General features: G+C 37.0%; 1 protein-coding gene across 5 annotated transcripts in view; it reads left to right on the plus strand.

Annotated features, from left to right (window-relative positions):
- The window catches only part of LRP6 (LDL receptor related protein 6), a gene marked incomplete at both ends in the record, with an annotated part of 128,603 nt that overhangs the window by 80,080 nt on the left and 35,031 nt on the right, over positions 1–13,492 (plus strand). For 4 of the 5 annotated variants that reach the window (XM_084255922.1, XM_084255923.1, XM_084255925.1 and 1 more), the window contains 5 exons: positions 3,302–3,518; positions 4,273–4,562; positions 5,798–6,024; positions 8,196–8,380; positions 9,023–9,349. In XM_084255922.1, the coding sequence (XP_084112048.1) occupies positions 3,302–3,518; positions 4,273–4,562; positions 5,798–6,024; positions 8,196–8,380; positions 9,023–9,349 (1,246 nt within the window). The remainder of the gene's footprint in view (positions 1–3,301; positions 3,519–4,272; positions 4,563–5,797; positions 6,025–8,195; positions 8,381–9,022; positions 9,350–13,492) is intronic. The other variant, XM_084255926.1, reaches the window with a different exon arrangement.

The following is a 13,492-nucleotide window of genomic DNA, read 5'->3' on the forward strand; positions in this document are numbered from 1 at the left end:
AGTGAATGGTAAGAGATTGAGGCAGTTCTGACATCACATTAAAAAATATGATAGAATTATTCACGGAATCATTCAGCTTTTAAACTTTCTTTCCAAAATGGAGGAAATTGTAATTGTGCTAAAGGCAGAAAGGAAGGACCCCATGGAAAAGGAGAAATTGAAGCTTTTGGGAGGAATTTTTTTTAAGAGGGGATAGAGGAAAACTAAAGTCAAGCGTTAATATTCATATTAGAATGGAGGCAGAAGTACAGAGTTATAAGGGTAAGCTCCCACATAAAATCCTACTTCTCTAAATTATGTGTCTTAATAAATGAATGATTTTCACCTTAATCAGTGTATTCAGGCCAGAAATTCTTGGAGCTCTGCTTCTAGGAAGAATTAGGAATATATCCATTCTCTGATAGTATGAAGTTTTACATGGATTTAAAATTTGGGCAAGAACACCTTTCATTTAGTGTATGAGGATAAATGAAAAAATACACATTTGTGTTTCTGTTTTTACAAAGGTTGAGTGTCTTAAGAAAATCTGTGTAACTGAGATTTTTAGTTTGTCATTGACATTTTAAAATGTGGATTCAAAACTTTTATATAGAGATGATTATAGTAATCAGGGTAACCATTAAAATATGGTTTCTTAATCAGAATTGTTCTTTGTTTCTTTATATGACTTCTTCCCTAGTCCTCTCAGTTTAGGTAGTTTTTCTACAATTGGGAAACACTCAAACTCTAATTTGAAAAATCAGGGGTTTAAAGTAAACACTTTAAAATTTAAGGTTAAAAGAACATGTAAAATGTTTTTAAGGAATAGGTGCAGAAATGGAAAAGGATAGTCCTTCTTGTTCTTATCTTATTTATAATGGTATATTCACTTCATCTTTCTCCTTTGAAAAATTATGTAACATTTTTAAAGTGCTTTGCCAGGCTCTATAATAATAGCTGTGAAATAAACATAAGTGAGCGAAGTAAGCTTCCTGCTCTTCTAGAGCTCCCATTCTAGTTAGATATGTGAACAAATAATTAACTCTCTTTCTCTGCTTAGTTCTTTTACTTTGAAGCACCAAAGTGACTTTTAAATATTACATGGACATCATAAAATATATCCAGTAATGGTCTGTTGAAAGTATGAATGTAAAAGATCTAAATCATATTTTAAGGAGAAAATATTATTAATAATAATATTAAAAAGTAAAGTAATAATTGAAGTAGTATTTCTTTCTAACTATGTGTCTGACTTAAAAACTTTCTAATAGATTTATATAGTAGGCTTAATAAAGCACTTTGGTAGCTGATGTTGTTATAGAGCAGCCCTGATATTAAACGGGTTCTTGGCTGTGGGTCCTCACCCGCGCGCTTTAAAGGGACTTATGAATACTCTACTACAGACACACACAAAAGGGTTAATAAAAGGTTTATTACAAGAGAAAAAGAAATAAGGAAAATGTACAACTCAGGGAGAAAATAGGGAAATAAAGTCTTTAATGCGTCCTACCCGGTCTGACGACCTGGAAACCCAAAGTCACTCTCCGAGCTGGCCAGACGCTGCAAGCTGGCCGAGCGCCAAAAATGGGGGATCCCCAAAGCCCACGTGTCTGCCTTTTGTATCCTCCTGGCTGCTTAACCCCACCCTCAGGTCCCAGCCACCTTCCCTTTGGTGGTGATGGGATTTGGAGTTCCCAGTGTCTTTGGCTTTGACCTGGGGTGGGGGTGGAGTCCACAAAGCCTATATGGAATTTGCTTTGGGACATCCTTTTCCCCCTAACAATGTGAAAAGATGAACATCTAATATAATCCGTCTTCCATCAGCTCTAAGTCAAATATTTATCGATATTTTCAAGTGGAAATACAATGACAGCACAATTTTGCTTGCTCAAATTTTCAGTACTTTGTTTCCAAGATTTGACTGTTCTTGGAAGGTCATCAGTGTTTGACAATTTTTGAAGAGAGAGATAAAGTCACATCTGGTTGTCATTCCTTTTAGGCAGTCAGTATTGACTTAGTGGAATATTTCTTACTGATTTTATGGGTAAATATACTAATACTTGCATTTAAGAGTACATCTAATACTGGGGGCAGATATTGTTTGCGTGTACATGTTTTTAATACCACAGAAACATTTCCGAAGGCTAATTTTCCAGGCACACAGGCTACTTTAAATGATAGGAATGGGGCCTCCCCGGTGGCGCAGCGGTTGAGCGCTGGGTTGCGAACCTGCCGAAGCCTCTGCGGCGCCGGTTCGATCCCCGGCTGCTCCCCAACCACCAGTGGAGGGTCCCACATGGCGCGCAGACCTCTCCTGCCGCCCGCTGCTCCCCTCAGCAGTGTACTTCGGTCCTTCTGCCTGCTCTGCTCCCCGCTCTGGCTCTGGTGAATTCTCTCACCCTCCCGTGCTTCTGACTGTACCCAGTGCATGTATAAACAAAACAAACAAACAAACAAACAAATAAAGAAAGAAAGAAAACATGCCTCTATTAAAAAAAAAATAATAAATGATAGGAATGGTCTCAGTTTGGGATTTTGAAGTTCATGCTTTAGAAGATTTATACCATCTTTTAGAAAAGATAAGTAGATGTTGCTAAAATGTCAAAGAATCAAGAGACACTTATGCCACCTCTGGGGAAATTGCTGATGTTTATAATATCTGCTTCTGAATGAACGTAATGATTTTGCTATAGAGTGGTTAGGAAAAGTATGTACATCTTAAGTTACTTGAAATTTAGCTGTAGAAAATGTCATACACTTAGTTTATTTTTGTGATTATTACCTTAGAAAAGTGAGAGATTTGAGAGGCCTTCAGAAATTTTAAACAAAAATAGTGAAATTAAACATAGACTGAATGGACGGAATCCTAAAAAGGCAACATCTTCTTACAGCCTGTGTGACCTTTCATTAATTTCCATTTCTTTTGATTTTAAAAATGTAAAACTTTCAGGATAAAAAAGGACATGTAATAAAATATGTAGGAAGCTACATCATAATTTGAAATCAAACTTAAGGTTAGCTGCTATTGTATTTTTAATAAAAATTCATTTTTATTTAATAACATGCATACTAAATCTGATATTGCCAGGATTTTTAGGAGGAAGGATAATAAGAGATTGGAAAATAGAGGTAAAATAAGAGTTTTTATTGAGTGTTTTAAATCATTCTTATTAAAAATCAGCATGTTGTCATTTTGTGAAAGCATTGTAATAGGAACAGCTAAGATGCACTTTTGGATTTTGAAATAACAGTTGAATTTGTCATTTTTTACATCATTTGAGTAGGTACACACCATTTACTCTTCCTTCTCTTAAACTTGAAGGTTATGAATACTGATGGTACTGGGAGACGAGTACTGGTGGAAGACAAAATTCCTCACATATTTGGGTTTACTTTGTTGGGTGACTATGTCTACTGGACTGACTGGCAGAGGCGTAGCATTGAAAGAGTACACAAAAGAAGTGCAGAGAGGGAGATCATCATAGATCAGCTACCAGACCTCATGGGCCTCAAGGCCACAAATGTTCATCGAATCATTGGTAAGTAATTCCAAAATTCTGTGAGAAATGGAAGCCAGAAATGAGAAAAGATGGGAGATACTCAGCACCGTGTGTCAGTGTAAATTATTGATGTTTAGAGGGAATGTGGAAATGTTAAGCCTTTCTAAACCAGAAGAGGGAATTTTCAGCATTGGCCCAGTTTTCTGGATACATAATTTGAATTGAAGGGACACACTACACACACACACACACACACACACACACACACACACACCTTTCATTCGGTAATTCAATCCTGTTGTATGAATAACATACTTTAAGGCTTACTATGGGCACAAAGGAAAGTATTTTACCATACTTTTATTCCGAGTGGATTGGCATGGGGTTTTGATATGGTGTTTTCCTTCTTGACTGATTCATTCATATTAACCTCACCTGATGGTCCCCCACTCCCTGCAGGTCACCATATTGATGCCCACTTATTATGGACACCTGATTGGCATAGTGCATGATAGCCCAAAACTCCTGGACTCAAGTGATGCTCATGCCTCAGCCTCTTGAGTAGCTGGGATTATAGGCAAACAGCTGGGACTACAACTGCATGCCATCATGCCCAGCTTTTTATTCTCTATTAATCCTTAGGGTGTTTGTTTGTGAGATTAGAATTGAAATTCTAGATTTGGGAGCAGATACAATAGGTCTTTGTGAACCAAATTTTTCGTCATTTTATAGTGAAAAATGCGTTTTGTGTCTTTATATGTATGCCCTATTTCTTTTTATAATTATCTTTTAGGTACCAACCCTTGTGCAGAAGAAAATGGGGGATGTAGCCATCTCTGCCTCTATAGACCTCAGGGCCTTCGCTGTGCCTGCCCCATTGGCTTTGAACTCATCAGTGACATGAAGACCTGCATTGTGCCTGAGGCTTTCCTTTTGTTTTCACGGAGGGCAGATATCAGGCGAATTTCTTTGGAAACTAACAATAATAATGTGGCCATTCCGCTCACTGGTGTCAAAGAAGCTTCTGCTTTGGATTTTGATGTGACAGACAACCGAATTTACTGGACTGATATATCGCTCAAGGTTAGCAAAAGAATTAGAATATTAAAACAGGGAACTAAAAGGAAGTGCTAGAACTTCTAAGTCTTCATGCTGTAATCAACTTCCCTCATTAAAAGGTATAGCTTAACAAAAGCCCTGGTTTTTAAAGGGAGTCAAGGGCAAGGCCATTTTAGTATTATTAAGTGCCTTTTATTATGAGGTACTTGAGTGTTCTAATCTGTAAGATATAAAGTGCATTGTTCCATTTAAAAATGATGAGAGACATTTCCTACAATTAGTTGAGTAAGCACACATACACAGAAGTGGCTTATAGAAACTTGACTCAACCTATTTTAAACAAAATTTGGGGATTGAAGTAGAAATTGCCATTTATGTTACAATATATCTATTTTCTTTTTCCTCAAATTAATAACAAAAAGATACTGAGTTAGTAAGATGGCATTTTCTGACCAGAAATTCTGAAGAATCTTTCCTTTTTCAGATTGTTTTGGGCTTGTTTCAGATGACTGTAAAATTTTGTCTAACAGGCAAAAATTATTTGTAGTAGAGTTAAAGTTGAATTCTTGTGATATTTGGTAGAATTTACTAGGTGATTAAATAAATGAAGTAAATTAATAAATCTTAGTTTTATTGTGTGGCCTTGTAAGGTTCTTCATCTTGAAAAAAGATAATGCCTGTTCTCTCAAGGCTATGGTGAGGAATAAATAAAAAATATATGTACCCAACGTACTAAGGGAAGTACTTGACCAGAAATAGCAGCCATTGCTAATGACTTGAATTAAGATTATTTAAAATTTCAGGGGTCTCAAAGCTATGGTAGTAATACATGATAGCGTGTGCACTTTATAAGAGATAAGGTTATTGAAATCTTTTCAGATAGACACAATGACATGGCATATTCTCAAGCACTTTAAGAAAACTAATAGTGAAGAGTCTGCAATATTCTGGTTATATCCTTTTCAGTTGATTACTAATAAATTTTAAAAGAAAAATCATCTTATTAAAATAAATTTGGGTCCTTAAGAATTTCAAAATTTTCTTCCTGAAATGACAATAAAATTTGAGATCACAGTTGCATTTACTAGAGATTGACATCAGTGTTTTTCTGTGCTTGTAAAATATGTGAATTTTATTAAGAAATGGTATGCCCCTGATTCTCAGGTTCTCCCAACCATTAAAAAATAAAGTAAACCAACTATTCTTTCTGGATAGTGTTTTGTGTCATGTAATTTTTTTGTTAAATCTTATTTTTGCAGACCATCAGCAGAGCCTTTATGAATGGCAGTGCACTGGAACATGTAGTAGAATTTGGCTTAGATTATCCAGAGGGCATGGCGGTAGACTGGCTTGGAAAGAACCTGTACTGGGCAGACACAGGAACAAATCGAATCGAGGTGTCAAAATTGGATGGGCAACACCGACAAGTTTTGGTGTGGAAAGACCTAGATAGTCCCAGAGCTCTTGCATTGGACCCTGCAGAAGGGTAAACATCTTTATGTGTGAATTCTGTGCAGCTACCTTGACTTGGCATAGTTATAGATTATAGACTCTTGATGCCTTAGATGATAGTAAATAATATGAAGTAATATTTAGTAATTAAATAATAGGTGTTAATAATCTTAAATAATTAATATTTAATTAAACATAAATAATAGTATTTGTTAAGACAACCATAGTCTTCATTTTAAACCCATTAGATGAGATTTCATGGATGTAGAATTAGTAATTATAGTAAATCTCACTTTTATCATTATTAATATTGTGTGAAGAAAGAATAGTGACATAGATTAATAATTAAATATTACCGATCATATTCCTATACTCAGTAAGCAGCTGTTGTATTAACAATATCATCAAATCTGTATTTGCTAGCACTCTCTCCCAAGTTGTGTGCTAAGAGATAATTGCATTAAAATTCCATTTTAGAATATTCTTTCATTTAAAATGGATGATTAGTTTGATCATTATTACAGCATGGCAATAATTGCTTATTAAGCGATAAATTGTATAACCAGTTTTCAAGGGTATGTGATGTTTCTTACATGATTCAGTATGTTTTAAAAAGTCAGCAACTTCAAAATGGAAATTGAAGAATAATTTCACTTACAAAAGCAAAGTTATTAATGTAAACAGATAAGTATATCTATCATTTATTAAAAAGTTATCTTGAAATCACATTAATTCCATGATTAGCTCATTAGCTATATAGTTATAAGGCAATATCAAAGATAGTTTTTCTGTGCTGACATGTTGTGGTTGGATTATGGTGATCTTTACTCTAAGCATTAGTTACGAGACAGATAAATTTAGTAGTTGAGGCTAAAGACTCTCGTTTATGTGGCTGCTGGCAACTGTGAAATGTCTCTCACAGTTGTTTCTCTTTGGCTCTTGTGTTGAGCATGTGCCTGTCATCTGACAAGTACAAATGCAAACAAAGCCTGAGACTAACTTTAATTTTCAGAAAAGCATATTCATACTTTGCTACCAAGTCAACAGTCAGCTGACAGGCTGATGAGTGAGTATGTGTACTCAGGTATTTGGTGAGAGCTGGCAGGTAGCATTCAGAGTATGTCAAACCTTAGCACCTTACTAGTTTAGTTAAAAGGACATATGATTAAGGATTTAGATCTAGTTCTGCTATGTGATTGGCTTTAAGACATTCTACTAGACAAATCATTTACATTTCTTTTGGTGCTGTGACCTACTCATCTGTAAAAAGCCTGTATTGTAGGCTGCTCTGTGGTTAAAGTGGAAAACTCAAAAAATAGTAAAATAAAAGCAAAAGAATATTCCAAAATTTCATAGGGATTCTAGTAGCAGTATTTAGTGCCCAGCAGATGATGTTAAGGGGTAAATCATTTCTCTTAAATATATGTTTTCTTGGAATGTGTAACCAAATTCATTTTTAGACTTAGCTTTTAACTTCAGGTAAAGGCTATTTTTATCTTTGATATACTCTGCAACTTGTTTTTGGGGAGAGTTGGTTACACAAATCAAAAAGTAGGCTTAAGTTAAAAACATTCAAATTACTTATATTTAGAAATACATAAAGATATTTTATTCAGCAGTGAACCAGATCCTTTTTTTTTTTAAATAATAAATTTTATTTTTATATTCCCCATACAATTGCAACCCCCCCATTTTGACCCCAATCCCTCCCCTCCCGCCCCTCACCCCCCAAAAAGTGTCTCTGGTTCATAGTTTTTTGTTGATTTTGATTTTCGCTTTCTTATAGTTATTCATTTTTCTGGTCCCTTATTTAAGTTTTCTAGATTCCTGCTATGAGTGAGACCATCCGGTATTTTTCTTTTTCTTTTTGGCTTATTTCGCTGAGCATGATGAACCAGATCCTTTTTGCTCTCTGCAGTATCAGTTTTGTAAATGCAAGTGCTGCAATAAAGAAATTATTGGTTTATTTCCAAATCCTAGGTTTTGGATGGAACAAATTCGTTGGAAAGACTAAGGAAAACTGACTCATTTCCTTTCTGGGATATGAGAAAAAATATTTAGTTTAGTTGAGGGTGCCAGAATAATTGAAAAAATTATAGCCATGATTTTGTTTTACCAATTTCCTTGGTTTACTCTGAGTGACTATAACCCTTCCTCCCAAGTAATCAAAAGTGCAATGTCAAATATCCATTGTTTTGAATTTAGATTTATGTATTGGACTGAATGGGGTGGAAAACCTAAGATAGACAGAGCTGCTATGGATGGAAGTGAACGTACTACATTAGTTCCAAATGTGGGCCGGGCAAATGGCCTGACTATTGATTATGCTAAAAGGAGGCTTTATTGGACAGACCTGGACACCAACTTAATAGAATCTTCAAATATGCTTGGTAAGTTGTCCTTCTTTTTATTCAGACAGATAGTATATTATTCTTTCTATGTAAAAACCAGTGCCTGCTATTCACCATTGGCTAAATACTATTAATAAAACTTCATGTGAATGTCTAGATTCTTCCCCTGTCTGGAATTATATTGTGTTTATTATTATTATTAATAGTGGGCCAGTTACTTGGATTCACATCTTTCTCTTTTGTGGAAATTTCATTATAGTTGGGCTTATAATGGAATTTATAACTCCCTAGATATTCTTGAAGTGACTTTTTATACCACTAAAATACAGTATATGCTTTCCATCTTTTTATGGAAGGAAGAAGCAAATTTGAACTGTAGACACACCTCATGGAGAGAAAATAAGAGCACAACCAAAATAGAACATTTGCAGGAGTTTAAACAACTCAGTGATTTATAGCAGAAATATAATATGAAGCATGGGGTCAGACTGCCCGTGGATTGATTTCAGAAGACTGCTCTGGCTTTAGAATTGGTTTTATATGAATTGTTGTATTTTAAATTGCTTACAAATGTAATGTTTTATATGTTTTGATTTTTTTTTTTTTGGCCAGTAAGACTCTTATATTCTTACATGTTTCATTCCTCTGCTTCTCCCCTTTCTACTGCCTTTCCAAAAATAGGACTCAACCGTGAAGTTATAGCAGATGACTTGCCTCATCCTTTTGGCTTAACTCAGTACCAAGATTACATCTACTGGACGGACTGGAGCCGACGCAGCATTGAGCGTGCCAACAAAACCAGTGGCCAAAACCGCACCATCATTCAGGGCCATTTGGATTATGTGATGGACATCCTCGTCTTTCATTCCTCTCGGCAGGCAGGGTGGAATGAGTGTGCTTCCAGCAATGGGCATTGCTCCCACCTCTGCTTGGCTGTGCCAGTTGGAGGTTTTGTTTGTGGATGCCCTGCCCACTACTCTCTTAATGCTGACAACAGGACTTGTAGTGGTAAGCTACATTTGCCCCCAAAGCAGACTAGAATTAGAAGACAGGATTTTGAAAACAGTATAATTCATGTTCTTTCTAGACTATAAAGTGTAGAACAGAGTTAATCATTTGTTTAGTAAAAGAGGAATATTAAAAGTAAAAATCTTACAAATTTTTGCTGTTTGCTATTTGTTTGATAAGTTATTTAATGTTATAATTAATTAAGTCTTTTACCCTTGGATTTTAAAAATTTAATGCAAAATTTGCATAGCTTCATTGAGATAGGGGCATTCATGCATACTATATTGATTCATATTTTTCTTCATAAGAAAAGGGAAGAGAACAACAACAAGAAAATCTCCAAAATATAACCTCTTTGTCCTTTTAAAGTTGTTAGATGGCTAAAGATTGAAAAAAGAAAAAATTAAGTATGTAAGAGACCAGGCAGAAAATGCATATGGGTAAATTTAGCCTGTATAAAACAATAGTAGATAAATGGGGAACTAGAGAGCACATAATTTGATCATACTGGGTGGTAATTACTTAATTCCAGCTGATGATACCAAATCTTCCCATCTAGTCACAAATCCAAGTTTTTTTTCTGCCTGCAATAGCTCCTGATTTTTAATTGTTGTATTTAGTATATTCATACTAAATATACACACACTGTGCTAGAAACGAAACACAGTGTGTGAAGAAAATATTGCTGGGTTGGAGAAACCTGGTGTATGATTCAAGTATATATGAAGGCTCATGACTCTGGATAAATGAGAACAAATTGGTTGATAGGATGAAGAGATGAATTAGAAAGAGTAGATTTATGGAAGAGAAATAGGGCATGACTCAGTTGGGAAAAAGCTAACAAAACTACTAGAGGATATTGGATATAATTAACTATTGAAATTACTCTAATATACTTGTTTAAGAAGTTGTATAGCAAAGGATTTAGTCTACTTTGACAGGAGACCTCAGATGTGAGAAAAATATGTTTATAATATGATAAGGAGTTTCTGCCACATACTGGTTTGTGCTTTACGAACCAAGTCATAGTTATTTCAAGCCATGATTTTTCTCATTTACAAAATGGGAGTGATAATAACGATCTTACAGGGTTGCTGTGAGAATTAATCAGATATAACATAATTGATTGCTTTGGAGAATACATTGGTGGGGGGAGAATATATCGGTAGCAGGGAAGTCACTCTTGTGTAACATTGGAGATAGTGTGGGACGGGGGTGGTAGCAGTCGTGATGGAGAGAAGATAAAGAATTCAGGTTAAGTTCCAGGGCGACCCCAATGTTAAGTGGGGTGCCTGACTGTGGGTCTTCACCTGCGTGCTTAAAAGGGACTTAGAATAAGACTCAACTGCAGTCACACACAAAAAGGTTAGTAAAGGATTCATTTACAAAAGAAGGGAAATGAAGAAATGAATAACTCAGGGAGAAAGAGAGGGAGATCAATTCGTGAATGTGTCCTACCAGTTCCGCTGTGCTGGGACCCCAATAGTGCGCTGAAAGCCAGTGAAAAACCCAGGACCCCCAAAGCCCACGTCTGGTTACATGCAAAACCTGTTTGTTTAACTCCACCCTCAGTTCCTAGCAATCCTCCCTTCAGTGGTGATGACATTATGAGATGTGTGGTCATTGGTATCTTGGATCTATTTGGTGGGTCGGGAGTGGGGTCCATAGAACCTATTTGTGGAGTTTGTTCAGGACATCCTTTGCCCCCAGCAATTCCCCTCTTTCACCTTTTGCCACTTTTTTTATGGTGATGAAAGTCAAATGTGTGGATGCTGGGGTGCAGCCTCAGATGATGATTTTTCAGGGTAGTCCAGTTTGTGCAAGAGGAAACAGCAGGCATTATCCAGTGTGGCAAACAAAAGTCCTCCATTCCTGGAAAATAGTTTATCACATTTATATTTGGAAGCTAGAATGAATAAAACTTGTTAATGGGTTGCATATGGGGAAGAAGAGGGAGAAAGCAAGGATGACTTCTAGATTTTTGGTTTGAGCAGTTAGTCAATGAGGAAGACTGGAAAGGAAGATTAGTTTACAACACGTAATAAAAAAATTAATTTCAGGCAGATTTGCCTAAAGGAATATTAAATAGATAAATTTAAACAAATATTAAATAGGTGCTAATTAGGTAGTTGAGTTTCAGAACTTAGAGGAGAGAGGTGAGGTTAGGTAACAATTTTGGAATTGCTGCATGTATATAAAATGGTCGAGATTATTTAGGGAGACAGTACTGAGCTGGAGTCAGCAAAACTTTTCTGTGAAGAGTCAGAGTAAATAGGATTTGTGAGTCCTGAGACTCACAGACCACTTCAACTTTGTCCCTTTAGCATGAAAGCAGCCTTGGTCAATTTTTAATATGTGGCTGAATACCAATAAACTTTATTACAAAAACAGGCAGCAGTCTGGATTTAACTGCAGGTAATAGTTTTCCAGATCCTGATGTAGAGAAAAGAAAAAGTCTGGTAATCTTAGGAACTCTGGTTGAGAGAAACTCCATGAACACTGAAGATTAGCAGCCAGAGGTAAAAGGAAAACCAGGGAAGAAGAGGGGCAGAGAAGACAGGAGATGAGATAGTTTTAAAAAAGAACAGTCTTGAATGCTAAGAGGGATGGTGAGGCCTAGGACAGTGTTCTTGGATTTTGGATAACGGTTATTAGTAGCCCTGAAGAGTATAATGGTGAAAGATTGGAGCAGATAAAATGAAGGGAGGAAAGCAAGGGGAAGTAGCATATATACAGACACCCTTTTCAAGAAGTTTAACTTTGAATGGAAGGAGAAAATAGGGTAATAAGTGAAGGAAGATGGAGACAAGAAGAAGATGGAAAGACTTTGGGATCATTGTTTCAGTTGTTTATACTTGTGTTACAGAGCAACCCCGATAAGAAATGGGTTGTCTTGTTAGGGGGAAAGGATGTCCTGAGCTAATTCCGTACAGGCTTTGTGGACTCCACCCCCACTCCAGACCAAAGCCATCAAGACATTGGGAAAGATAAATCCCGTCACCACCAAAGGGAAGGTTGCTGGGACCTGAGGGTGGAGTTAAGCAGCCAGGTTTGGTATAAAAACCAGACACATGGGCTTTGGGGTCCCTCTCTTGCTCGCCTCCTGGCTTCACTGCTCATGGCTCGCGGCCAGCTCTCAAAGTGCTATTTGGGATTCTAGGTGGGCGGATCGGGTAGGACGCATTTAAGACTTTATCTCCCATTTTTCTCCCTGAGTTGTACATGTTTTTCATTTCCCCTTCCCTTGTGAATAAATCTTTTATTGACCTTTTGTGTGTGCCTGCAGTGGAGTATGAAGTCCCTTTTAAGCGTGCGGGTGAGGACCCTCAGTCAGGTAACCCGTTTTATATTGGTGCTGCCCTGTAACAGTCTGATTGTGGGTTATCACCGTGAGCTTAAAAGGGTCTATAATGAAACTCAAATGTAGGCACACACAGAAAAGTTAATAAAGGGTTTATTTACAAAAGAAGGGGAAATGAAGAAATGAAGAACTCAGGGAGAAAAAGAGGGAGATCAATTTGTGAATGTGTCCTACTATTTCTGGTGAGCTGGAACCCCAATAACACACTGAGAACTGGTGAATAACCAAGTGACCCCCAAGACCCACATGTCTGGTTTTATACCAAACTTGGCTGCTTAACTCCACCTTTAGATCCCAGCAACCCTCCCTTCCATGATGATGACATTATGGGATTTGTAGTCCTTGGTGTCTTGGATCTCTCTGGTCTGGGGTGAGGGTGGGTTCCATAAAACCTATTTGTGGAGTTTGTTCAGGACATCCTTCCCCCTTAACACTTGCATGTTGGTTGGTAAGTGAAGGTCACAAGAAATCAGTGCCCTGGGCCTCCCTGGTGGCACAGGGGTTAAAATCGCAGCACTATCAAGTTATCTCCAGCCATGGCCAGTGAAATGACCCACAAGGTGCAGCAGACCTCTCCTGCCCCCCCTCCCAGTCCCCTGCTCCCTTTAGCAGTGTTTTCCAGTAGATCTGCCTCTTCTGCTCTCCACTGTTGTCTCTGGTGAATCCTCTAGCCCCCCCCCCCCCCTGCACCTCTGGTCTGTACCCCAGTTCTTGTATGCATAAATAAATAAAAATAAATCTTTTTTTAAAAAAGAAAGAAATCAGTGCTGAGTCTCCCATTA

The sequence above is a fragment of the Talpa europaea genome, assembly GCF_964194135.1.
Source record: "Talpa europaea genome assembly, chromosome: 15".
Classification (NCBI taxonomy): Eukaryota; Metazoa; Chordata; class Mammalia; order Eulipotyphla; family Talpidae; genus Talpa; species Talpa europaea.